Source organism: Stegostoma tigrinum, chromosome 26 (genome assembly GCF_030684315.1).
Source record: "Stegostoma tigrinum isolate sSteTig4 chromosome 26, sSteTig4.hap1, whole genome shotgun sequence".
NCBI classification, from domain to species: Eukaryota; Metazoa; Chordata; class Chondrichthyes; order Orectolobiformes; family Stegostomatidae; genus Stegostoma; species Stegostoma tigrinum.
In genome coordinates, this window is record NC_081379.1 from 44,298,404 (window position 1) to 44,326,296 (window position 27,893).

A 27,893-nucleotide genomic window follows, 5' to 3' on the forward strand; every position below is an offset into this window, starting at 1 on the left:
AGAAGAGGGAGGGAGGGACAGGGTGAGTGTGTGTGTGGCACTTGGACAGTCTTTGTATACAAAGCTTAACAGTCATGCTTGGACACGGTAAATTGTACAAGGCAATTGTCACCACAATAGCTTTCGAGACTAAGATCAGGCACTGCACTTTGAATTCAAATATAGCTAAGAAAGCTCCACATTGTACAGGCTTCATCCACAAACACTCTGCGAACACAGAAAAGGGATAGGAATCTTTACGGCACCCTTCATTCTCAAATGGCAAAAGCACACAGCGTCTTAGAATTCCAAGCTGCTCTCAAGGAGACCCACTCACAGAGGCTTCCTTCACAACTGATCAAACATTCTCAAGCTAAAGCAGCTCCATTTGTACTTCTTTGATGGAGCCAGTTATTACTGTGTAATATAGAAAACTGTTGCAGGACAATGTGAGGCAGAACCCACTTACGGACCAGGTAAGACTTTAAACTTGGATGCACGTTAGCAAGTCGAAGCTTCTGAAATGGAATCAAGTTAGTTTCTTTCAATATATTCAAAGGAATGTTACTAAAACAAAACCAGAGTAAAAGACAACAGTGTCTTTGATATACATCAACATTACATAACTAATATTTCAGGGATATACACCAGTAATTTACTTTTAATCTATAAAAGACTTATTAGTGAGGGAACCACCTTGGCAGGGCAGCCTTCTTTAAAGTGTACAAGTAACAATCTATACAACCAACCAACAGAGCAACACTGGTTTAAAAGAATGCAGGTTACAGTCTCATTGTTCCTTTCATTGGACATTAAACACTTCATTAAACCTTATGGGATCTCACTGAAACAAGCAAGGTTCAGAAAAACCATACAATGCATTTAAAGATCTTAAATGACAGACCAGTCACTGATGTAACTAGAAACCGAGCAGGTGTAATACTGAATGATCAGTTATACTTTGATATTTCTCAAAGTGCATTAAAAATAAAACTAAACTGAAGTGCTTATTGGAATCAGACATGTCTGCCATAATTTGTGTAACAGCTCAAAATGCCAGTCCTGCTTTCTTTCAAACATCATCACTAAGTTACATAGGATGTAGATTACTAAGTGTGCACACACTGGCTGTATATCTTTCAAATACAAACACAGCCAGAGTGTGAATTCTCACCCCCCGAGTTGAGAGAGTCCACAGCAAGAAAACAACCGCCATGGCTTCCAGAATGGACAATCCCCAGTTACAGGTGCCATGGCAGAAATTTGAGAGAGAGAGAGTACAATGAGTAAGCTGAGATGCATGAGACAGGATTCAGGAGGAGTTAGAAACAAACGAACTCTGTGCACATCCAGTCCTGCAGTCCTGGCCCTAGAAAAGCAACACACTGAAAATTAGATTATGTACAATGCTCCAGTAGAGACAAAGAAATGTCCTGAAGTAGAGAAAAACAGAGACACAAAGTTTCTATTAGCATCTGAAATCATTAATGTTTCAGCTGATTCCTCATGGCTTGTCATATCAATATTATGCTATTTTGGATTCAAAAATTCTGAAAAACAATATCTGTTAATCTGCACTGTAAAATTCTAACTCCATTTTAAAACCATTCCAGAATTCAGTCAGCTCAGCTTGTGGTATGCACTGCTGAAGAAAGTGGTTGAGGCCAAAACATTTTGTGTTTTCAAGGGAGGAAGTAGATATAGCTCTTATGGATAAAGGGATCAAAAGATTTGGGGAGAGTGGGATTAGGGTATTGTGTTCAATGATCAGCCATGATCATAAGTGGCAGAGCAGGCTTGAGTGGTCAAACAGACTAGTCTTGCTCCTATTCATGATGGGTTTATGTTTCAGTTTAGGCCAGTTCACATTACACTCAATAAATCTAAGCATTTAATAATTTTGGGCATAGAGTTAATGCTTTGATATACCTTAATCTGAAATCTAACCCCACAACCCTTACTTCAATTAAGTAGGGAGAAACATAGTAAGCTAGTAAGCCTGTTTTCTGGGCCAAATCTTTGACAAACACCCAGCTTTGCAGTCCTCTGAATACTTCCAAAGACCAGAGAGACATGCAGTCTGCTCAATGTCATACTTCATTCACACTCAACTTAATCAAGTCAGAAATAAAGGCCTGTGTAAGTTGGACACCAGTGGTCAAACAGAACGTTGGGAAGGTTGAATAAGGCAAAACAAAGTGTTTTAAAACTGGCATGATGAACGACCAAAATAACATGCAGCAGTTGAATATGAATTTCCCTTACGTCAATGTGCAGAAACAGCAATGGCCTTTAATTGCAAGCAGTGTTACATGAAGCTACTGGTTTGTTAAGATCCTATATTGGTGCTGAAGAATCACTTTTGATGCAACAGCACAAAGAATTTCCCCCTGAAGACTTTCCTTTGGAGAGAAAATTCAAGTCTACAAAACAGTTACGTACACCTATCGTTATCCAAGGGAGAGATCCAAAAGAAATGCTGAAGATAAAGCAATGTGTTTCTAGTGATTGATGGAATTTCCCTGGCATTAACAAAACCCTTGTCCATGTGTTAAGGGAGAATAATTTCAAGATTTTTGTTCCATAAGGTTGTTTGATGTCAGCAAGAATGTTTTCAGTTGAATCAAATCAGTTCCCCGTGACTGGCATTTCTTATATGGGCAATTATAAACAGCTTAAGAAGTGGGTTAAACTTTTCAGGACATGAGTAATTGGGACCACTTATGAAGTCCTACCTGTGCACTGAAGTAAATTGGTCAACATTCAGCTGAACAAAAATTACTTGTATTTCCTTAATGGAATATCTGATTCATCATACCTTTTCTAGCCAACTGTCCAATTACTACACTACATCAAGAGTTGTCTGTGAAAGATTACCTGTATGCAAGGGCGCCTGTAGTTTAGGAATGCTGATAGAGGGGTTGAAACCTGGCTGTCTCCTCAAAGATCAGCTCCTTCAGCTTCTCCTTGGGTAGGTCATCCAGCTCCATATCAAACTTAAAGGGCGCTTCTGCAATAGGCTGAAATTTGATTATAGGTTAATATTATTTCTGGGTAACCTACATTAAAACCCAACTGTTTATTATATCCCATTTGCTTTCTTGACACACTTGCGCTTCTCATTCTCCCAAAGCAGTGAATCCAACTGTGGGAGTGTAGCCAGCACTGCATTTCACGTGCACCCAAAATTTATTATGAATTTGTCCCACACAGATGAAGTTGTAACATAAATCAATAATCTTTCAACATGGGAGGAAACAACTCGGAAGACTACATATCCACTGACAGTTACCCACTTCATTCTACTCCGTATTGCCTACACTTTCATATTCTTACATTAATTAATATTAAAAGCTGAATGTATTCAGCTTCCTCTCTTTTCAGATCTGTCACCTATTTCTTAAAAGCTACTACTGTAGGGTTGATCCTGTCTAAAGTCCCTAAACTTGCTATTGTCCATTCATCTTTTTCTGTCACATTCACAAGATGCAAAAGCCATCTCCTGTTATTTTCCTTCTCACTGACTCTACCAACTCCTTTAGCCTCCAACATTTTTGCCCTCCTTCACCTTTGCTGTTTCCCTTGTCCCTCACTTTCCTGGTTTTGTGCTAATTCATTTCTAACATTAGCACTGTTTCTCTCTACAGTTGTGCAACTTGCTATTTCTAGCACTACTTTTTTCCATTTTAGCTGTTTCATAACTGATTCACCACAGCACTGTATGCCATTTCAAAACACAAGCTTTTTTTCATTACAAGCATACAGCATCTTGCCAAAGGCCTTGCAAAGCCTATACACACTTGGATTCATACATAACTTTCCATTTCTCATCTACATAACGCCTTGGCGAGTGTCATCTGAAAATACAGCAAAAGTATCCACATGTTTGACAATGACATCCAGTTCTATCATAACATCTTTTTTCGGTCTCACTCCATCTGCTGAGCATTAACTCTACCTTTCCCCCCGGCTAAACTTGGAGCATAACCTAACCCAGAGATGGGCTTCTGCCCACATTTCTGCATTGACTTCATGACTGCCTGAAACTCATCTAAAGTCCCTGTCAACGCCTTGGTTACCCTCTAGACTTAAAACACAGGAGGTACTTCATAGGAGAAGTTCAAACCAAAATGGATGGACCCCATGCTCTACAATTCATAAACAAGATCACAAAAAGCTTTGCTATATACACTCTAACTTACACCAATTCCTGTGAGTCCATCATCCCTGTGCTTACTGACCCAAACAGTCATAGCTCAAATATAGGTGGGAAAATAAACTGCAATGAAAAATAAATTTACAAATAGATAAGAATAAGTTAACTGAATTGACCTAATCTTGGCAGGTAATTTTAACAAGTATGAGATTAACCTTTTTGGTCAAAGGAACAAAAAGGCTATTAAATGGAGAGAAATTTCAGAGTACTTTGGTGAGACTGATCTAGATATCCTCATGCATGTATTGTGGAAAATTAGTACGCAGGTACAGCAGGAAATAAGGATGGCAAGTTGAATTTTAACATTTATTGCTAAAGGAGTAAATATAAAAAGGAAGTGTTGCTGTAACTGTATGAGGCATTAGTGAGGTTGCACTTGGAATACTGCAAACAATTTTGGTTCCTACTTGGAGGGACATAGTTGTATTGGAGGCAGAGACAGTTCACTAGATTGATTCCAGGGATGAGGGTTTTTTTTTTGGAAGAGACTGAACAGTTAAGGCCTATAATGTCTGGTGTTTAAAAGAATGAGGGGAGATTAACTTATGTACTCAAGATGCTAAAGGGGACTGACAAACTGGATGTGGAGAGGATGATTTCTCACGTGAGACAATCTAGATTAAGTCGTCACAGTTGTGGGATAAAGGAGAGCAGACTGAAAACACAGAACATTACAGCACAGTACAGGTCCTTCGGCCCTCGATGTTGTGCCGACCTGTCATACAGATCTCAAGCCCATCTAATCTACACTATTCCATGTACTTCCATATGCTCGTCCAATGACGACTTAAATGTACCTAAAGTTGGAGAATCGACTACCATTGCAGGCAAAGCTTTCCATTCCCTTACTACCGAGTAAAGAAACTACCTCTGACATCTGTCCTATATCTTTCACCCCTCAATTTAAAGCTATGCCCCCCTTGTGCTCACTGTAACCATTCTAGGACAAAGGTTCTCCCTATCCACCCTATCTAACCCTCTGATTATCTTATATGTCTCAATTAAGTCACCTCTCAACCACCTTCTCTCTAATGGAAACAGCCTCAAGTCCCTCAGCCTTTCCTCATAAGACCTTCCCTCCATACCAGGCAACATCCTAGTAAATCTCCTCTGCACCCTTTCCAAAGCTTCCACATCCTTCATATAATGCGGTGACCAGAACTGTATGCAATATTCCAAGTGTGGCCGCACAGAGTTTTATACAGCTGCACCATAACCTCTTGGTTCCGGAACTCGATCCCTCTATTAATAAAAACTAAAACACTGCCTTCTTAACAACCCTGTCAAACTGGGTGGCAACTTTCAAGAATCTGTGCACGTGGACACCGAGATCTCTCTGCTTATCTACAATACTAAGAATCTTACCATTGGCCCAGTACTTTGGTAGGAGTAACTGGAATGCAAAGTGCATCATCTCACACTTGTCTGCATTAAACTCCATTTGCCACCTCAGTCCAGCTCGGCAGCTTATCTACGTCTCTGTAATCTACAACATCCTTCATCACTATCCACAACTCCACCGACCTTAGTGTCGTCTGCAAGTTTACTAACCCATCCTTCATCTGCCCTCAGCCAGGTCATTTATAAAAATGACAAACAGCAGTGGACCCAACACCGACCCTTGCGGTACACCACTAGTAACTGGTCTCCAGGATGAATATTTCCCATCAACCACCACCCTCTGTCTTCTTTCAGCAAGAAAATTTCTAATCCAAACTGCTATGTCTCGCACAATCCCATTACCCTGCATTTTGTACAATAGCTTACTGTGGGGAACCTTATCAAACGCCTTGTTGAAATCCATATACACCACATCAACCGGTTTACTCATCTACCTGTTTGGTCATCTTCTCGAAGAACTCAATAAGGTTTTGAGGCTCGACCTTCCCTTCACAAAACCGTGCTGACTATCCCTAATCAAATTATTCTTTTCTAGATGATTATAAATCCTAGCTCTTATAATCTTTTCCAACACTTTACCAACAACTGAAGTAAGGCTCACTGGTCTGTAATTTCCAGGGTTGTCTCTACTCCCCTTCTTGAACAGGGGAACCACATTTGCTGTCCTCCAGTCGTCTGGCACTATTCCTGTAGACAATGACGAGTTAAAGATCAATGCCAAAGGCTTCGCAATCTCTTCCCTGGCTTCCCAGAGGATCCTAGGGTAAATCCCATCTGGCCCAGGGGACTTATCTATCTTCACCCTCTGTAGGATTTCTAATACCTCTTCCATGTGAGCCTCAATCCCACCTAGTCTAGTAGCCCGTATCTCAGTATTCTCCTCGACAACATTGTCGTTTTCTACAGTGAATAGTGTCAAAAAAAATTCATTTAGTGCTTCCCCTATCTCCTGACTCTACACACAACTTGCCGCTACTATCCTTGATTGGCCCTAATCTTAGTCTCATCATTCTTTTATTCCTTATATACCTATAGAAAGCCTTAGGGTTTACCCTGATCCTATCCACCAACTTCTCATGTCTCCTCCTGGCTCTGAGTTCTCTCTTTAGGTCTTTCCTGGCTACCTTGTAACCCTCAAGCGCCCTAACCGAGCCTTCACATCTCATCCTAACATAAGCCGCCTTCTTCCTCTTGACCGGAGATTCCACTTCCTTCAAAAACCACGGCTCCCGCGCTCTACAGCTTCCTCCCTGCCTGACAGGTACAGACTTATCTAGGACACACAGGAGCTTTTCCTTGAATAAGCTCCACATTTCTAATGTGCCCATCCCCTGCAGTTTCCTTCCCCATCCTATGCTCCCTAAATCTCACCTAAACTCATCATAATTGTCTTTCCCCCAACTATAACTCTTGCCCAGTGGTATACACCTATTCCTTTCCATCACTAAAGTAAACATAACAGAATTGTGATCGCTATCAAAGTGCTCACCTACTTCCAAATCTAACACCTGGCCAGGCTCATTACCCAGTACCAAATCTAAATGTGGCTTCACCCCTTGTTGGCCTATCTACATACTGTGTCAGGAAGCCCTCCTGCACACACTGGACAAAAACTGACCCATCTATAGTACTTGAACTATAGTGTTCCCAGTCAATATTTGGAAAGTTGAAGTCCCCCATGACAACTACCCTGTCTCTCTCACTCCTATCGAGAATCATCTTTGCTATCCTTTCCTCTACATCTCTGGAACACTCCCAACAGGGTGACCTCTCCTTTCCTGTTTCTAACCTCAGCCCATACTACCTCAGTTGACAAGTCCCCAAACATCCTTTCTGCAACTATAATACTGTCCTTGACCAACAATGCCACACCTCCCCCTCTTTTACCATCTTCCCCGTTCTTACTGAAACATCTAAATCCCGGAACCTACAACAACCATTCCTGTCCCTGCTCGATCCATGTCTCCGAAATGGCCACAACATCGATGTTGGAGAGAAACTACTTCTTTTAAAGGGTATGTTTCTGAAATTCACCACCTCAGTGGAGGAGGCCAGGCCATGAAGTAAGTTTGAGGAGGAGACAGACTTTTAAATTATAATAAATGAAATAATTATGAAGGGCAGGCAGAAAAGTGGAGGTAAGTCAGATAAGATCAGCTATGATTATATTAAAATAGCAGAGCAAGCTGAAGGGGTTGAAATCTGTGTTCTTGCTCGATGTTGGTGTGTCCCTGGTCAAACCTTGATTTTTAAAATTCACATCTTTGATTTCAAATCCCTCCACGGTTTCATGTCTTCCCATTTCTAGGCTTTCCGAGCTGTATAACTTTCCAAGGTAATTGTTCTTCTCAGATTCTAGTACCTTGACCACAGATTTAAATCACTTCACTACTGATAACTAAGTCTTCAGATGGCTTGGTTGTAACTCTAAATTCCTTCTCTAAAGCTTTTTTGTTTCACCCCATTTTTCCTCACTTAAAACCTGTCTTTGGCAAAACATTTGGTCCTCTGTCATGTATATGGTGTTAAATTTTGGTTTAAAACACACCCATAAAGTGCCTTGGAACATTTTAATACATGAAAAGCCCTCCGTAAAGTTGCTTTATAAAAAAGTCATACCTTTGCCTTAAATCAATAACGCTTTTGCTTAAAGAGCTTATGAATTAGTCAAGAATGTGGTAACAGACTGACACTAGAGGCCTTTCCAATAATCTCAGCTGATGCAGGAATGAACCCATGCTGTTGCCTACACCCTGTATTACAAATCAGTCACTTGAGCTAACTGACCCCCTTTAAAGCCATCATAATCCTACTGCACAGCAGCAATTCCCACATTACATTGTGTGAACATGGTAAAGCCCAGATTATTAATGAGAAGCTGGAGCTCAACAATGAACATTGTCCTACCTCATCGCTGGGGTCATAGTACTGTTCCAGGTAAGGATGAGCAAGAGCTGCTTCCACTTCAATCCTCTTGTGTGGATTAAATGTCAACATTTTATCCAATAAATCCAAAGCTGCAACAAAACAGAAACATCTATATTAAAAATCTTACATCTGCACACTTCCCATTTGCACAATTCCTATGTCCGCCTTACGGGGTCAATTTGTAGTGACATTAAGCCCTAACGGTATTGTTCTGAATGCATCACTTGTTTTGCAACTGGGCCATGGAGATCTGGAAAATCACTTGCAATGCTTCTTGAAATTTTTCATGTCAATCCTCCTCAACAAGTTGAATTTAGCTTTGATATTTTGCTTAGGTGGGTGACTTTCAGCCAAAGACTCTTATAATCTGAAGAGTTGCAGGTCAGTTGTGTATTTCTGCAAATAATGAGACAATTTTCCAAGATTCACTGCTGTAAGCTTATGTTGCACGCATAGAGGATTTGTGCCCACAAGCTGCAACAGGTGCAAGTCTATTTGCAGCACCAAAAAAGCTGCAAAAGACAAACAGAGCAATAGAACCAGACAACTACTTTTGAAAAATAATCATGTTGTAGAGGACAAAATGGATGTCACATAGGGCTTCATTTTCTGATAATCCCTCATGAAATGCAGCCTCTGCATCTCCTCTTCCCAACACACCAAGCGAGTTACCCAGCTGTCAACTGAAAAGGCTAGACATGTAAAAGTTAAGGATAGAGATGTAAAAAAGTGCAGAAAGAAACAGTTAACAGAAGAAAATAGCTACAGTACCATGTTCAAAATCCAAGGAGATGAGTTGGCTACAAATAAATGTATGAAGGTATGACGACTTCAAGTAGCTGGATTATTTTCAGTTTAGCAGCATGGCACAATGGCAGGGTCTCTATCCTTGGTCTGAGACACAGGTTCAAGTCTCAGCTGCTCCAAAGATGTGTAGTGACACCTCTGAACAAACTGATTAGAAAATATCTAGCAGCAATAGTATAAACAAATCTTGATTAATGCAGTTCTTTATTTAGGAACGCGACATTCCGATTTAAGGTCTGCTCAATGTATTTTTTTGGACCTGTATATTACTACAGCTCCCTTAAGGTTTGACTAGCTTGGGGAGTCAGTGGATTTTTTGGATTGTTTCTGAATTAGCTGGGGAGTTTTTCTACATCCTTGCCTCTCCCAAGAAACTGCAAGGTCTAAAGTGGTAGATCAGTGTTGTGCATCATTACAGTCTGCATGAGTAAACTTCATACATATCTGCCTTTTTCAAATATGGCATTAATAACAAATGTACATGTTAATACATTTTATAATAAATGTTACTTAACTGGTTCAAAAGAAGGGATTTTACGCCTCTGATGGGCCAGAAGTGAAGCATACAGGCAAGGAAGTTGCCAGGTTTTGACCTCTATTGCCTTCAACTTAATTTGCATGGATAGCAGGAAGAAATTACAATACCAACGAGTCCAATAAACCTACAACCATGGCTCCTCTGTTCAAAAAGACCTGTCACAGTCCTACTGGAAGTGAATATTCTTTTCTTTCCACCATTCCAGAGGTTACTCCGAGAAATACTAATCAAAAGAATGAAGGTGGTGTTAAATGAAACCTACATAAACCATAAAAGTGAGAGTCCAAGCTATAAGAAAAATCAGTGTTTTTTTTCGTTCTTGCAATAGCCTCACTGCAAGCTGCCCTTTTGCATACGATATGAAAAGTACTTCATCCTGAGGGCAAAAATCACTAATACACAATTATCTGTAGTACTTTGCCAAAACAGGGGATTACAGGTTTAGATGAACGCAAGGAGTTTAACTTGTTTTCAGCACCTTAAAAGCTTTCAGATGTTTTCAAATCTCACAAGCTAAGCAATGCGGGCAAATCTGCAGCACACTTTTGACTAAGCCCTTTGTATTGACAATTACCTTTCCCATCAGCCTTCGGGAACAGTCTGTTCCAAGGAACTTTGTTCTTGTGAGGGAGAGATTGCAGGTAGTTTCTGGCTTTGACATTAATTATACAGTTCAGGTCCTCTGGAGAGGGTGAGCCAAGAATACCTAAAAAACAAATTTTGACATATCACCAATCAGGAATTCAGAAGGGCAGTTCACAGATAGTTTAGCCAATAAATATACCAGGTGTTGCATCACAAACTTGCAGTCAAAATCCTATATTTAATCATTAGACTCCTAAGTTGTCTTCGTTCAACTGGACCAACTGTATGGGTAATAAAAATAGCTTCAGGGATTATGAACTACAGGAAACCGTGAAACAAAGAACAATGTTGTTACAGAATTAACAATAAGTGTGATACCTGCCACAAACAGAATCTTACAGCACAGGAGGCAACTATTTTTTGCATACTACTTATGTAAGTTCTTTGAAAGAATTATCCAATAAAGGCCAACTAATGTGCTCTTCCCTCACCAAGGTGATTAGATCTTCTTTCCAAGTACAGACCTAATTCCACTTTGAAAAGTATACTGAACCAGTTTACACCACCTTTACAGGAAATGTAAAACTGTGTTAAAAAGAAATTCTCTTCACTTCAGGTTCTTCTGTTTAAATTTGTTATGTTCTGAATATTGACCCTCCTACCCGCTGAAATGGTTTCTCCTTATTTACTCAATCGCCACCATGATTTTGAACATTTCTATTAAATCTTTATTTCAAGATGAATTCCAGTTCTTCTACCTACATTCTTGTAAGTATCAATACTTAATACGAGACCTTAAAATGTACCCTGGACTGTACTGCTCTGAATTGGACAAAATACTTCATTTGAGGCCTAGTCACTTATCAAAGTTTAACATGTCAAATAGTCTGTCAGAAATACCAAAACACAGATGCTCAAACAGCATTGAACAGGCATTATGGAAACATCGCCCTTTAATACATTGTGCCTATAAGTGGGTAACACCATTTTCCACACTACTACATCTATTAAAAAATATTACATGCAGCACATATGCCAATGGAAACCATAGACTTGAAAACAGATAATGGCCCAGCAAAATCATTCTGCTAGATTTTCCCCAATCCTAATCATGACTGAACAACTCTGCTGGAACTGTATGGACATCAGAAAGGGACAGGCAAGAGCTGTGTTATACGCTGCATCTTCACTCTTTCCTGTCAGTCCAAATCCAATAGCCTCCTATGGCTGAGAGGAAGGCCACTTGAGCTTAAAAATGGGGTGACATCACTGATTCACATTCCAGGAAAAAACGATTTGAGAAATCAGATGTCAGGGTAAAGCGGGGGAAAAAAATTTTAAAATCCTGATAAAACTAATCTGTCCACCCACAAATAACTTGCAACTGTAGATCTTAGTGAATTATCATGGAGATGAATGGACTTCCAAGCAGTCAAACAAATAAAAGCCATATCAAGAAGATATTTATTTCTTACCAAGGATATGGTTGAGCTGATCCAAATAGTGTTTTCCTGGGAAGGTGGGTCTACTGGAGAGCATCTCTGCCAGGATACAGCCTACTGACCAAATATCAATTGACTTGGTATATCCCTGCAAGAAGACAGAACTGCAGTACACATTCAGGTTTATACACAAAATAGAAACAGATCAGCCTAAACAAGTAGCTTTGCACTAACACCTGAATCCTTAAACCGCTAAGTATTTCCACTTTTTTGAGATTGTGATAATGTCATGCTGCCCCTGCTACTGAAGTCCAGTTATTAAAAAAAATCAAAATGGGCAGTCATAAGATCAGAGCAGAGCTAAATGGTCTTTGTACAAAAGACATCTGAAACTTCAGAGGTCTACAATTTTACAAATTACTCAGTTTTGAGCATGATTAAATAAAGGAGTGAGAAATTTGTTCCAAGTTTGCTACCAATGGTGCTCTTTTAAAAAAGAGAACAAGGTGGTTGTCCATTGGTTCTCAATCTGGGCAGTTAATCTTTTTATCTGGGTAAATGGCAGTATACTGGAAATGACCTGTCCAGAAGAAAGGGAATAAGTTGTTTTTGCCAATTGGTGTGAATTCCTAAGGATTGAGGACCTTATGAATTCCTGTACAGTCAAAGAGCCTGACAATGGCTAGATTTGAATGGAAGTAGCCATTTAGATGAGATGCTACCAATGCTGGTGAAATCACACCCCAGCCTACATCACCATCATTGCAGGCTAGGGTTTACAGAAGACAGAAAGAAAGCAATCAAGGTGACTACTGGCACAACTAACATTTCAAAGTCAGAACTGAACAACAGAAGAGAAACAATGCTACAATCTAATTCTGAAGCTTGTCAAGTAATCAGTTTGATTTTTAAAAAACAGGCCTGCCAATCTGCAGTTTCTCTTTCAGAAAACACAGGAAGTGGCAATTCAGCTCATCGTGTCTCTGCAAAGGAAAAAATCCACCCAGTGCCACTTCTGGCTCCACCCCCACCCTGGGAACCCTTCATATTCTTCCTCTGCGAGTAATATTTTAACCCCTCATTGAAAACCTCAATTGAATCTGCCTGCCCCACACTGCCAGACAGTTCATTCCAGGTCTTAAGAAACAATTCCCATTTTCAAGCTGAGACAGAACGGTGCTGGGTACGGCTCTGCTATTAACAGTTAAAAAGAGACTCGCATTACAGCTCATACATTCCAGGGCAGTTAGGCCTGGAAAGAGCAGATTTGAAAACTAAATCAAATGCAAAACTTATTCCCTAAATTTCTGACAGACTAATTTCAAAAGCAATTAAACCAGTACTTTCCATCAAATTTAAGGAAGTTTAAAGTCCCAGACGTCAGGTCAAAATATGATGCAACTCCCAATTCAATATTCAAATTGTTGCAGCAGCAACAATAGCCAATGGTTTCTGCATGTCACCCATTTCAAGAATATAGCTCAACGAGCAAACACCAGGCATTCAACACTGATTGGGAGCGAGCATAACATTCTAATTTTCAGATATGATTAATGTACTAGAATGAAGTCAAGCTCCTCTGACTCGAAGGGTAGAATTTTCCTCATTTAAAACAAGTACATGAACATCACTATTTTTTCACCTCAGATCCCAGCCCCTCTGAAGGCAACAGCCAAGAACAAACTTGTTGTACACACTGGTTCTGTTCAGATGTTTAACAGAAAATAAACAAGCAGGAAGACCAAACATTTAGTAGAGGTCAGTTATCAAGGTGATACTTAGACAAGTAAACAAGGGTAAATTGTGCTTGTCAGCAACTGAGAAAGCTGTGCATTTCCAGCGTTTGTCATTGTTTCTTGATTTCTGGTACCTGAGCTATGTATCTCATTAAATCTCGTATTCACACTGCTTTCCCTTAACCAAACCAGCTGACTGTAATGATCATTTCTTACAATTTGTGTTGAGGGGGTCAGGCATGACCCATGGCAATAATGTTAAGGCCTACAGCAGGAATAGGCCAAGAACCCTCAAGGCTGTGCAGACTTTCACAGGCATTGAAGAAACAGACAGTTCATTTCTAACAAAACAAAAATGCCCTCAGTATTCAGCATTAATTACAGTAATTCTCAGTAACCACTGAGGCACATAAATGATTAGGTTGTATTTTCACTGACAGTTGATGCTCTGAAGGTACAAAAGCAGCATTTTTAAACTGTGGAGACTTTGTCTTGTCTGCAACCAGACATTACTAAGACTGCAGAAGTTTATAAATTACATCGGAATTATCACATCTGGGGAAAGTCGCACGGTTGATCGGCTGAGACTGCAAAACAATTCAACTCTATCAATCTTTAACTTGAGTACAAATAATCTGTCCAACTGCTTTCAGTTTCAGTCTTATTTCTGTTACAAGGTGTACAAGCCAGGTGAACACCAGTACCTGTCCTTCCAGTCATGAACTGTCTAACAGGTTCTCTACAGAGATTTACTTACAATATATTCAATGAAAATGCAAGCAGTTTATTTACTTTTACAAGCATTAAAAACCTGGGCTTGCATGCTGGGGTGAATGTCATGAGAAATCAGTTATCAGTTCTTCAAAATCAGGCTTAAAAGAATTCAGAGTGGTATTTTGGGACAGATTGCAAATCTGTGCCAAATATTCATTATAGCTTCTACAAATGGCTTCTGTAATCATCTTGTTCTGAAATCAATACTAATTATTCTCTCAAATTTCTGGCAGCAACTTAGATGAGAATGTAAAATCTAAGTGCTGCACTGAGTTATAGGTGGTCATGGTCACCCAACCTTTGTTTGTAGCAACATAATTTTGTTGTTTGAATTCTGGTTCAGCATTTGTTTTCATGTTATCTAGGATCATCGCACAGAAATTTGTACTATGGTGTACTGATTTGATGCAAATGGTGTCAACTCCATTTGCACCACTTTCTTGATACAGTTTGTGCTGATCATAAAAAGGCAAGGAAGTGGAGTTGAGGATCAAAATCAACCAAGATGACCCTGAATGATGGAGCAAACCTGATGGCTGAATGGATTGCTTTTGCTCCCAAATCTTATGGTGTTATTTTTATCCAGGGAAAAGCAAAATATCAGGTGGTTCCCACTGCATACTGCATTGATTTAATCAGCAGCTATTTCCTATGAGGATGCAGTTTCTCCACCTTCACTGCTGACAGAATCCACCACATTCACTAGTGGCCATCAATTCTCACCAATGACCACAGTATCAGTTGTGAAGGTGGTCAGTTGTTTCAAAATGTTAACTCTACTTCCTCTCCACAAATGCTGCCAGACCTGCCAGTAACAAATCCAGCAATTGTTGGAGAAACCTCAGTTGGACCCAAGGTTTAAAAAAAAAAAGAACAGAACTGACCACAAGTTGGGGGCTCATAACATGTATTTGTACAGCTCCCTTGATGTTGTACACTTCACAACAGAGTGTTGTCAAACAAAATTTGATGCAAATCACATAGGAATTAGAAGAGGCAACAAAAATTGGTGAAGCTAGGTTTTGAAGAGCATTTGAAGGAATAAGGCTAAAAAAGATCAATTTGGTGATAGCCTTCTGTGTAGGAACATGTGTAAAAGAGTTTTTTTTGAAAAACGCTTGTTCCTAACTTAGGCCAATTTAAACATTGTGCTACCTTAAAATTGATGTTTTATTCTTGTGTTGTAGCTTTTTTTTTTAAAATGAAGGGCTAAAAATTAAGGATACTAATGAATTCCTCATTCTGTCTCTGCACTATTTCAAATATTCTACATCAACTCAGGTACACAAGATAGTGGGTATGCGATTGCAGTAGGTCAGCTCTGGGTTAGGATTACAAACAAAGCAATCAGAAAGTTCACCTTGGAGTTGAGCATAATCTCGGGTGCTCGGTACCAACGGGTGGCAACATATTCTGTCAGGAACCCAGTATGATCATGGTCTGGGTCAGCCACACGTGCCAGACCAAAATCGCAGATCTATAAGGAAGGAAAAATGAAGCATTAATTTTCTATCAGATACAATGTGATGGTACCAAAATCTGAAGAAAAGTAGTTTTAAATTGGAGGCCAGGTCCAAAGCCACACTCAAGCCTCACATTTTATGGCAGTTGGTATGTGGCTACTGCCACCCAAATTGCAAAATAAAAAGGTTTTGTCAATGAAAACATCACCCTAAAACTCCCAAATGCACTTCTGGTTATTCATCCTATCCATTACCACCTTTGATACCTGATTAGTTACAAAGCTTTCTACTTTTCAGATTTAAAACAATAACAATTGCAAAGGAATTATCTATCTTTACCCATTATGAAAACAACAGACATTTGACTGAGTGGTTGAGGAGCACCCTGGCTCGATGTAGGGCAATATTATTTGCTTGACAACTGGAAAGAAGGGTGCATAGCAACCAGCAGGATGGCAGAGGCTTGCGCATACATTCAGTACACTGATGAGGTCAACAAACTTATCTATTCAGAAGTCAGCAGCTCTACCTTCCAGCAATAATCTCAAATCAGAGTTTCATCATGGATTGCTGGCATCTTAGTTCAATATCGGGGAGAAGAGACAAGTTTGGTGGGGGGGGGGGGTAAGGAAGAAGGACATGTGCATGGGTGGTGGGAGGGGGTGGCGGGAGAGGGTGGCAGGAGACAGTGGCAGGAAGGGGGAGGGCAGTAGGAGTGGGTCGGAGAGTGAATAAGACAGCATGATTGAGCCCATTACTGCCTCAGCATGCACAGGATGGATCTGAATTAATGATAAGGGTGAATAAATCAGGTTATTCCATTTTGTATTTGTCATAATGTGTTGTGCATTGTGGGGAAAAAAATTGTAGCAGTCCTTTATCAGATCTCTTATTTTGTTTGGAGGTAATCACGGAAATAATGGACAGAATTTTTAATAAGCATGAGCCACAAACTATGCAGGGAATTTTATCTAACACAGGTATTCAGCAAAGACAGCGTAGGAAGCAGAGTGTCAGAGATAATGGGAACTGCAGATGCTGGAGATTCCAAGATAATAAAATGTGAGGCTGGATAAACACAGCAGGCCAAGCAGCATCTCAGGAGCACAAAAGCTGACGTTTCGGGCCTAGACCCTTCATCAGAGTGACTGTTTGACTCAAGCAGGTAGAGATTGTTAGTGTCAGTACGAAATGTCACCTGATGTGATACCTATCTGCTAAAAATGGGTCTTTTTTTGAGAAGAATCAAAAACAAGTGTTACAATCCTAGAAATCCAACTCAGGTCTTGACAACACAAAATAAGTGTCATTTCCAAAACCTTGCACTTTGGGCTTCAAAACACAAACATACATCACAGGAGAACCTTTGTTCTCAGCAACTGCTGGGACACAGTACTGAAACACATGATTGGTCACTGCATTGAAAATAATTGCAGCCACAAAAACCATTGATCATCTTCAACACCACAATTTTGTGCTAATAAACGTGTGAAACTGACACGAGACATCCCACAAGTCTAAAATAGAGACAAGCAGCCCAGGAGGCATTGAGAGGAGTTTTCAGTCTTAACTGATATCACTGTTTGCTCACCAATTGGGAAATTACTCCCAGACTGAGTGCAGTTGCCCAAATACAGTTGAAATTAAACTAAATGGTCACCCTCAGGACTGCACTGAATTAGCTGCTGTATCTGGCAATGTTGAACCACAGACAGAACGGAGAAATCTGAAGTCTTAAACCCAACCACAGCAATCTTTTAGAAAACTTAATTTATAATCAACCTAGCAATTAAATTACTGATGCAGCAGCATTCCAAATCAGCACTCATTTAACAGGGACCAGCCAGGAAAATTCTGGCCCAATAGATCAAAGTCAAAAATAAATCCAAATTTATTTTCATAAGGCTACAGACATCCTTCAATTGATAATAAGTAAAGAATAAAATTAGGTTTGTCCAAACCACATGTTGAGATGGTGCCCTGCTGAACATTTGCCCTATGTCACCATGCATTGGAGAAACAAATAAAATTTTCCCACATTCTCATACAGCACACTTCTTTTTTACAGCATCATTTAGTATTTTTTCTGCTTTGCCATTTTCCTATGTTGGTTCAAGAGTCAAATTTCGTCACAAAACACTAGGCTCTTGCTCTCAAATGCCACTCAGTACAAGACAACTTGTTAATAGGCTAGTTCCTATGCCCGAGATGATTTGGGACACTATACGGGCATGGGGGGGGGCGCAGTCAACATGGCATGAAACTGACACGAGACATCCCACAAGTCTAGAAGGCAGTCATGTAGATGTGAAGATTTGCATATCACTGTTGCGGTATTGCAAATTTAATCCTGGATTTGCATCAATATCAATCTGAATTTGGTAAACATATGCTGCAATAGCTGAATGATGTTTCCCAATTGATTCTCCGCACGCCTCACTCGAGACTTGGGCCAAACGTGGACTGAAAAGGTGAACTTCAGCATGGGACAATCTTTGACAGGAGTATGGCTTCAAGGAGCCCTAGCAGAACTCAAGTCATATGAATTAAGGGAGTAGGTCTCCAGCATTGGAGCATGCTTAACAAAATAGAAGATGGCTATGGTTGGAAGTCAATCATTTCAGTCCCAGGGCATCATTAGCTGTTTCATCAATGGTATGCTTTCCAAGAATGTCACTTGCAACTCAGACACTGAAACAGTCCATGATGTTAATGCACAAAGTCTAGAAAATTCCCAGATTTGGGTTCATCGAAGCAAGTAATACTTACGTCACATGAGTGCCGGACAATGACCGCTTCCAAGAGAAAGATTTAATTATCTCCCTATGACACTGAATGGCATTACCATCGCTGAATCTATCACTATCAACATCCTGGGGGGTACCACTGACCAGAAACTGAGCTGTCCCAATATAAATGCTGTGCCTGTAACAGCAAATCAAAGGCTAGAATTTCTGCACTGAGTAATTCAATCACTCAATGCCAATCCAGTATCCAAAAGAATTCAGTCCAGTTTAGTGATTTTAGGGCATGAGTGACAGGACTACTGAAAATAATTAAAGAGAAATTAATGGGTCTGTTCAGAATTAGACCTTTTGGACAACGTAAAAATTTCAGAGAAAAATTACACAGTGGTGAGTTGGCTTGATAGCACTGGAAAGTAGCACAGCATGTGACAAAACAGGGAGCAGATTAGAGATCAAAAACTTGTAATTTGTCCAGTGAGAATAAAATGTTAGTCCCAGTGGCAGGTGAACCTTCAAAAGGCAAGGATTAATGGGCTTTATCAAAATCAAAAGAAAACAGTGAGGTGAATTATTTGATAAGAAATCCAGACAGAAAGTAATCTCTTCTTGTGAATATGTTCAAAAGATAATTTGGAGTGTGAGGAAGGCAAAAGGAGAATATATTACTGGTTACAGAGGGAAGAGCCAAGTTCAGATGTTTCTGAATTGGCCATTCCTCAAATTAAACTGGGCAATAAAGGAAGTTCGCAAAAATTAGAATAAATTATTCAGTTACCTTCCAGAGGGAAATCAAAATGAGCTGAGTCTAATTTCAATCACGTGAGCAGAGGGTCCTGGACATGCATTAAAATAAGTCTTGAAGGTGATGGGCAGTTTGAGAGCACAATTCAGAAAACATTACAGAGAATGCATAAAACATTTAAGAATGGTTCCAGAGATTAGTTAAATTACTTAAATGGATAGATCGAGTGTGTGTTTGTCCAGCAGAAGTGAAAATTGGAAGGAGAAATTCTAAGAGGTGTTAAAAATCAAGAAGCATATGGACAGTAGGTGGAATGGGTTATTCCTATTGAGTGAGAACCAAAAGGCACAAATTTAAGATTCTACAACAGGAATACAAGTACAGCCATTTGGCCATAAGACATAGGAGCAGAGATTAGGCCATTCAGGCCCATTGAGTCTCCTCCGCCTTTCAGTTATGGCTGATATGTTTCTCAATCCCATTCTCTTGCCTTCTCCCAGTAGCCTTTGATTCCCTATCTATAGCTGTCTTAAATGCAATTAATGACCTGGCCTCCACAACCTTCTGTGGCAATGATTTCCACAAGATTCACCACTCTGGTTCAATATATTCCTCTTCATCTCCATTGTCAACGGTCTTCCCTTTATTTTACTCTGTGGCTGTGCCCTCAGGTCCTCGTCTCTGCTACTAATGGAAATATCCTCGAATGTCCACTCTAATCTGCCTTTCAGCATTCTGTAAGTTTCAACTAGATGCCCCCTTTCATCTTTCTAAGCTCCATCGAGTACATACTCAGTCCTCAGACAGAAGTGGGAAGTTGTGTGTGGACACTGTGGAGATTGGAGAGGTGCTAAATGATCATTTATCATCGGTTTTCACTGAGGAACAGGAGAATATTGCAGAGAAGATGACCGAGTTACAAGCTACTAGAATTGAAAGGATTAAGGTTAGTAAGGAGGAGGTGTTATCAATTCTAGAAGGTGTGAAAGTAGATAAATCCCCTGGGCCAGATGGGATTTTTCCGAGGATTGTCTGGGAAGCTAGGGAGGTGGTGGCAGAGCCTTTGGCCTGGATCTTTGAGTCCTCATTGTCTACAGGTTTAGTACCAGAGAACTGGAGGATTGCAAATGTTCTGCCCTTGTTCAAGAAGGGCAGTAGGGATGACTCAGGTAATTATAGACCTGTGAGCTTTACGTCTGTTGTAGAAAAAATTTTGGGAAGGATTATAAGAGATAGATAGGATTTATAATCATCTAGCAAGCAACAATTTGATTGGAGATAGTCAGCATGGATTTGTCAAGGGCAGGTTGTGTCTCAAACCTCTGAGTTTTTTTGAGAAGGTGACCAAGCATGTGGATGAAGGTAGGGCAGTTGACATGGTGTACGTGGACTTCAGTAAAGCCTTTGATAAGGTTCCACATGGTAGGCTATTGGAGAAAATAGAGGGGCACTGGATTGAGGGAGATAGATTTAGCAGTTTGGTTTAGAAACTGGCTTTCAGTAAGAAGGCAACGAGTGGTGGTTGATGGAAAATATTCAGCTTGGAGTCCGGTCACTAGTGGTGTGCCTCAAGGATCTGTTTTGGGACCACTGCTGTTTGCCATTTTTATAAATGACTTGGACACAGGCATTGGTAGATGGGTTAGTAAGTTTGCAGATGACAAGTCGGTGGAGTGGTGGACAGTGTGGAAGAATGTTGCAGGGAGACTTGGATAAACTGCAGAATTGGGCCGATAGGTGGCAAATGGAGTTTAATACAGATAAATGTGAGGTGATTCACTTTGGGAGGAATAATAGGAAGGCAGAATACCAGGTCAATGTAAAGATTCTTGGTAGTGTAGATGTGCAGAAGGATCTTGGTGTCCATGTACATAGATCCCTGAAAGTTACCACCCAGGTTGATCGTAAGCTGCCTTAACAGCACTGTGTGTTAGGTTTTTATTGGTAGAGGGATTGAATTCCAGAGCCATGATGTCATGATGCAATTGTACAAAACGCTAGTATGGCCTCATGTGGAATACTGCATACAGTTCTGGTCACCCAATTACAGGAAGGATGTAAAGCATTGGAAAAGGTGCAGAGGAGATTTACCAGGATGTTGCCTGGTCTGGAGCGCAGACCCTATGAAGAAAGGCTAAGGGACTTGGGTCTCTTCTCATTGGAGAGAAGGTGGCCAAGAGGGGATTTAATAGAGACATACAAGATGATCAGAGGATTAGATAGGGTGGTCAGTGAGAGTCTGTTTCTGAGGATGATGACTTCAGCTTGTACAAGGGGGCATAGCTACAAATTGAAGGGTGATAGATTTAAGATAGGTGTCAGAGGCAGGTTCTTTACTCAGAGTGGTAAGGGCATGGAACGCCCTGCCTGCCAATGTAATTAACTCAGCCACATTAGGGGCATTTAAACAGTCCTTTGATAAGCATATGGATGATGGGATAGTGTAGGGGGATGGGCTTAGATTAGTTCACAGGTCAGCACGACAGTGAGGGCTGAAGGGCCTATTCTGCGCTGTATTGTTCTGTGTTGTGAATCTGTGGGATTCTTTATTGCAGAGGACTGTTGAGGCTGAGGCATTAAGTACATTCAAGGTGGAGACAGATTTTTTTTTAAAATCAGCAAGGAAATCAAGATTCTGGAAAAAGGCAAGAAAGTAGAGGTTAGGATTATCCGAGCAGCCACCATCTGACTGGTGCAGCAGACCCAATGGGCTGAACAATCTACTTTTCCTTTTACATGTATGCTAATCTGTAACATTGCTATTTTTGCCCTACTTTAGATTGCCTACTAAAACTCTCATCTGGGAACAGTTACTCCCAATCTTTTGTTTAAATTTTAAAGGCAGCAAATCATCTCTGTTTAAACCAATGTATGCTGAATTCACCAAGGAACTGTGAGCCCCAAGCTTTTAATTAAAAGAGTACAGTGCTTCAAATTCCTTTTTCCTGTGGAGGATTGGGTAATAAGTATATATAGCCTTTGAGTTTAGGTGAGACACAGTAGAAGCTCAAACTGGCTGCTAGTGCATTTTCAATACACTCAGAATTGTTGACTAAGTGCTGTTCAGTCTGAAGTCATTAATATTAGACACTTGAGTTCTGCAAGCTCACGCTGGTTGACTTCAGTCGTACTCTTTTTGGGAACAGATAAAGGGATGTGCCATATGGATATAATCCAATCATTGGGAAGTATGGGCCATGTACTTAGCATCATAAACCATAAGTTTGCATATCTCTCAATTATGTGCTCATCAGAATGCCTTTTGAGAAAATTGCATATGTTCACCAGAATATTGTCCTTGGTCCAACCATCTTCGGCTACTCAATCACTGATCTACCCTCCATAATCAGGTCAAATGTGGACATGTTCACTGAGAAGTGCACAACATTCACACCAACTCGGTTACTGAAACGTGTCTAAATAACTAAGATCTGAACAATATCCATATCTGACAAGTAGTAAGTAACTCTTGCAATGACTGACTATCTCTGACAGATTCTAACTATCACCTTAGGGCAGTTGATGGCATTATCATAACTGAATTCCCCAACATCCTGGAGGTTACCACTGACCATAAACTAAGCTAGTCCAACAATATCAATATAAACCAAAAGAACTGCGGATGCTGTAAATCAGGAACAAAAACAAAGTTGCTGGAAAATCTCAGCATGTCTGGCAGCATCTATGAAGGAGAAAACAGAGTTAACATTTCGGGTCCAGTGAGCCTTCCTCAGAACTGCAACCAACAATATCAATATGGTGCAAGGACAAATCAAAAGGCCACACATTCTGCATTAGAAACTGACCTCCTGTCTGCTCAAAGTCTGTCCACCACCAAGGCACAATCAGGACTGTCATGTAATATTCTCCACTAGCCTGGATGGGTAGCTCGACACCACCAAGAACAAAGCATACCAACTGAAGGATTGCGAATGTGGAGCCAATCACTCCCTCTTCCATCACTCAGTATCAGCGTGTACTGCTTACAAGATACATTGCAAAAATTCAACAAAGTTCCTCCGTTAGCACCTTCGAGTCCCTCAAATCACTGCCATCTAGATGGGCAAGGGCAACAGATACAACAGGCCCCAACTGCAAGTTCCTGATAAAGCTGCACATGATTTGGAAATATAATTGGTGTTCCTTCAGTATTGCTGAGTCAAAAGCCAGGAAACCCTTCTCTAATAACATTGTGGGTGTACCTACATCACACTCTGCAGTTGTTCAAAATGGCAGCCCCTAACAGCATAGTCAGTCTACCTTCACCAAGCAGTCTGCAATAACTCAAGATGGCAGCTCACCATCACACTAAGGCAACTCGGGATGGACAATAAATGCTGGTCCAACTATCAAGAACCAAATCCCAAGAACAAATAATAAATTCAAGATGAACTGTGGACACTCTGTCACTAAAGCCCAGATATGGACTTCGAACCACCACAACAAACTGGAAATCGTTCCTGCCCAAAATATAAACAGATTCGAAAGATCAAGCAAGAACATTCTCACTTCTATACTCTAATTCCACACTAAATCCAGAATAAATAGGAAAGGAGTAAGTTGTTCAGCTGCTTGAGCCTGCTCTGCCATTCAACATCACGGCTGATTAAACATTCCTCATGGCCACTTGCCTGCCCCTTCCCCATGACCCTTATTGGTCAAGAACCTATCTCAGCCTTAAAAGTACACAAGGGCACCACCCCTACAGCTCTCTGTAGCGAGGAGTTCCAAATACACTCAACCTTAAGAAATTTCTCCTGATCCCTGCCTTAAAATTGGCCCTCTTTATTCTGAGCTTTGTTTATTCTTTATCCTAAGCCCTGTGGTCCTACACTTTCCTATGAAGGGAAACATCCTCTCAGCATTTGCCCATCAAGTCCCTTAAGAATCCTATATGCTTCAATGAGATCACCTCTCATTCTTTTAAACTCCAGTGAGTATAATCCCAATCGGTTTAACATTTGCTCATAAAACAATCCCTCCATACTGGGGTGGGGAACATCCTACTGAATCTGCTCTTAACCGTCTCCAACAAAATTATGTCTCTCCTTAAATAATGAAGCCAAAAAACTGTTCACAGTACTCCAGATATGTTTCCATCAGCCCTTCACACAACTGTAGTAAGACTTTCTTACTCTTCTACTTAAACCCCCTTGAAAAGGGTCAACATACTCCTGACTACCTGCTGCAACCATATGCTAGTTTTGTGACTTTTGCACAAGTACCCCTAAATACGTGCTTCAGCTTTCTACAATTTTTCTCCACTCCAAAATAAACTCCTCCACATTTTTCCATATTATATTCCATTTGCTAACATTTTGCCCAGTTATCAGGAATGTTGACTCTTCAAGGGGGTCAGAAACAGTTTATAGAAACATTTCTATCCCCCTCAAACTGCTTTCCATCTACTTTTGTGTCACCTGCAATTACAACTACAGCATATTTTCTTCCTTCCTCCATTAATATATTGTAAACATAATATGCTCCCCAAACTTTTGAGACAAGAGCATAAACACAACTTACCTGTGGCTCACATTATAAACTAATCAAATTTAAATAGCTAAGTGAATATTACACCTACAATAAGAGGCATTTTTACCAATGTCAAAGTAACAAATGCTTGTTCTTCAACATAAGGTGATCCACAAAACAGTTAAATGGCAAGGTGAACTACATTTGACTTCAACTTCTCCATAAACCTCAGTGAATTGCTCCTTGACTGTAATTCATCCAGTATCAAATTCCTTTGAAGGTAACTCAAAGCAAAAATGATATAATTATATTCTCCAATTCATAAGAGCCAAATAAACTCATTGCTTTTGCAATTTAACAGTACATCAACTAGACAGGATGCCTGCCCAATTCAAATGAGAAATGAAAATTTGCAGAATTAGTTATCAGAGACAGCAGAGGGAATGAGTAATGACTCTACAGTTAGACATTAGCACTGAGAGCTCCCCTCTATTCAACAGCACATATTCCAATGGCTTGAGCATATGATATTTAATCACGCACCACGAAAACGTTAGATACATTTTAATGCAAGTGCACCATGAACCATTAAAATGAAATCAAATAATATAATAAAATGCTCTCTGCCTGTCAAAAAAGGAGATTTCACGTGAAGCAAAATTATCCAATTAAAATGTTGCAAGCTTGAATCATGGCTTCAGGAATTCTTGTGCACTTGTTCTCACGGGATCATAAGAAATAGAAGACCACACCGTATAACGGCATAATCCTGCTTGGCCACTAAATCAAAGTGGATTCTTCCCCTTTCCACCCATCTTGCTTCCTTTGATTTTGCCTAAAATCAATTCATGTTGGCCTTGGCTGTATTTCTTTCCAGTCTAAGCGGCTAGCCCCTAATCTTAGTTTACTCCTTGTAGAGTCTAGAACTGAACAACTTCTCAGTACCTATTCAAGTCAAGTCCAATTTGAAGCCGAATTGTACCGCAGTAAAATGAATGTAAACCTTCAGGCATATTTATTTTCTTCAGACTAAGGGAAGGAAAATTTGTTGAGAATCTGAACTTGTCAAGAAATCAACAAATGAACCATCTTAATTAGGGCAAGTAGTCAAAAGCAGACAAGTCCACCGACATTACAGATGGACTCAAATTACATCCCTACGGCCAAAAACTTCTCTACTCACACAAGTAACTGTATTATGTAGCATTCATAACTGCTTAATACCACTGCAGTCTGCCACTTGATGACACTAACAGCAGAAATCATGTGGTTAATTACACAGACAGCATAGCATTAGACAGATAAGAACGAACATACTAGGCAGTGCTTTCAGCTCAAATGCAGGATAGCTGGCTTATGAGTGAATTCAACATTAAAAGTCTCTATGAAATTATAGATCATACCAAAAATTGAAAGTTAAAAATACAATCCCCTAATGCAAGATATTATTTAAAACTAATTGTAATGTCCCGCTAATGATTAAGAAAGTACGTGAAACTTGGAAGAGAGTGTAATCAAATTCCAGGCTTTAGAAAATAAGCTGTGATCCATGGAATAATATTCTGATCTTCCTGCTATTTTGGATTTTATTACACTTTATTGAAAAATGAACACAAGCATGTTGAGAGAGAAACACTCGTAAAAAGCAAAGAATAGTTTGGTTTTTAAACTAGCAATGTTTGAAGAAAGAGATAACACTGTAGAGCCGAATGAACACAGCAGGCCAAGCAGCAGAGGAGCAGGAAAGCTGACGTTGCAGGTCAAGGCCGTTCGAGAAATGGGGGAGGGGAAAGGGGATTCTGAAATATGTAGGGAGAGAAGGGGAAGCAGATAGAAGATGGATAAGATGATAGGTGGAGAGGACACACAGACAATAAAAGAAGCAGGAATACAAGGTGAGGAGCTGGATGAACACAGCAGGCCCGTAGGAACATAGGAGCAGGAAAGCTGATGTTTCAGGCCTAGACCCTTCATCAACGTCAGCTTTCCTGCTCCTAGGGTGCTGCTTGGCCTGTGTTCATCCAGCTCCACACCACCTTATCTGATTCTCCAGCATTTGCAGTTTCTATTATCTCAAAGAGGCAGGTTTGGAGCCAGTGAAGGTGAATGTGGGGGGGGTAGTTAGGGAGGGGATAGGTCGGTCCAGGGAGAACTGACAGGTCAAGGAGGCGGGAAGAGGTTGGTGGGTAGGAGATGGGAGTAAAGCTTGAGGTGGGAAGAATGGTTAGGGAGGCAGGGACTAGCTGGGCTGGTTTTGGGATGCAGTCAGGAGAGGGGAGATTTTGAAGCTTGCAAAGTCCACATTGATACCATTGGGCTGCAGGGTTCCGAAGCGACATGAGATGCTGTTCCTGCAGCTTTCGGGTGGTGTCATTGTGGCAATGCAGGAAGCCCAGGATGGGCATGTCGGGAGAGATGGGAAGGCAGGTAGAATTTGGGTAGAGGAGAGGATAGGTGGAGGGGAGACAAACTGGTCGTAGAAGCAGGGATGGAGCCAGTAAAGGTGAATGTAGGTGGAGAGGTAAGGAGGAGATAGGTCAGTTCAGGGAGGACAGACAGGTCAAGGATTCTATCCCTATTTATTTCAGAACCCCCTTCCCCTCCCCCATTTCTGGAGGGGGGTCCCGGCCCAAAACGTCAGCTTTCCTGCTCCTCTGATGCTGCTTGGCCTGTTGTGTTTATCCAGCTTCACACAGTTTTATCTCAGATTCTCTAGCATCAGCAGTTCCTACTATCTCTGCAGCAAATACAATGAGGATGTCTGAGTTAAGGTGCATTCCGAACATTGAGTAGCATTTATAAATGGAAATACAAAGGAGCAGGATTATTTACTTACAGCTACTTACCCTATTCAATTGCAAATCCTTTGAAATTGCACATCTGCAAAGCTCACCTTCTGATAATCATGTGGGGGTGGAGGGAAGATGGGGAGATAATTGCACACTTAATTGACAATCTTAATTGGATATGAAACCAGTTAATTAAAATAAATCCTTAATCATTGCATGATTTGGATCATTCTAATTTTGCATTCAGAAGTCCCCTCTATTTTTAAAGGACATT

The 27,893-nt window shown here is 40.4% G+C and overlaps 1 protein-coding gene across 1 annotated transcript in view; it reads right to left on the reverse strand.

Annotated features, from left to right (window-relative positions):
• Window positions 1–27,893, reverse strand: part of mapk1 (mitogen-activated protein kinase 1) — a 103,234-nt gene that overhangs the window by 190 nt on the left and 75,151 nt on the right. The window contains exons 4-9 of the mRNA XM_048556295.2: window positions 15,767–15,883; window positions 11,930–12,044; window positions 10,444–10,575; window positions 8,504–8,613; window positions 2,857–2,999; window positions 1–1,348 (exon numbers count right to left, since the gene is read on the reverse strand). The exon at window positions 1–1,348 is cut by the window's left edge and continues 190 nt beyond it. Of these exons, the coding sequence (XP_048412252.1) occupies window positions 2,880–2,999; window positions 8,504–8,613; window positions 10,444–10,575; window positions 11,930–12,044; window positions 15,767–15,883 (594 nt within the window). The 3' untranslated portion in view covers window positions 1–1,348; window positions 2,857–2,879. The remainder of the gene's footprint in view (window positions 1,349–2,856; window positions 3,000–8,503; window positions 8,614–10,443; window positions 10,576–11,929; window positions 12,045–15,766; window positions 15,884–27,893) is intronic.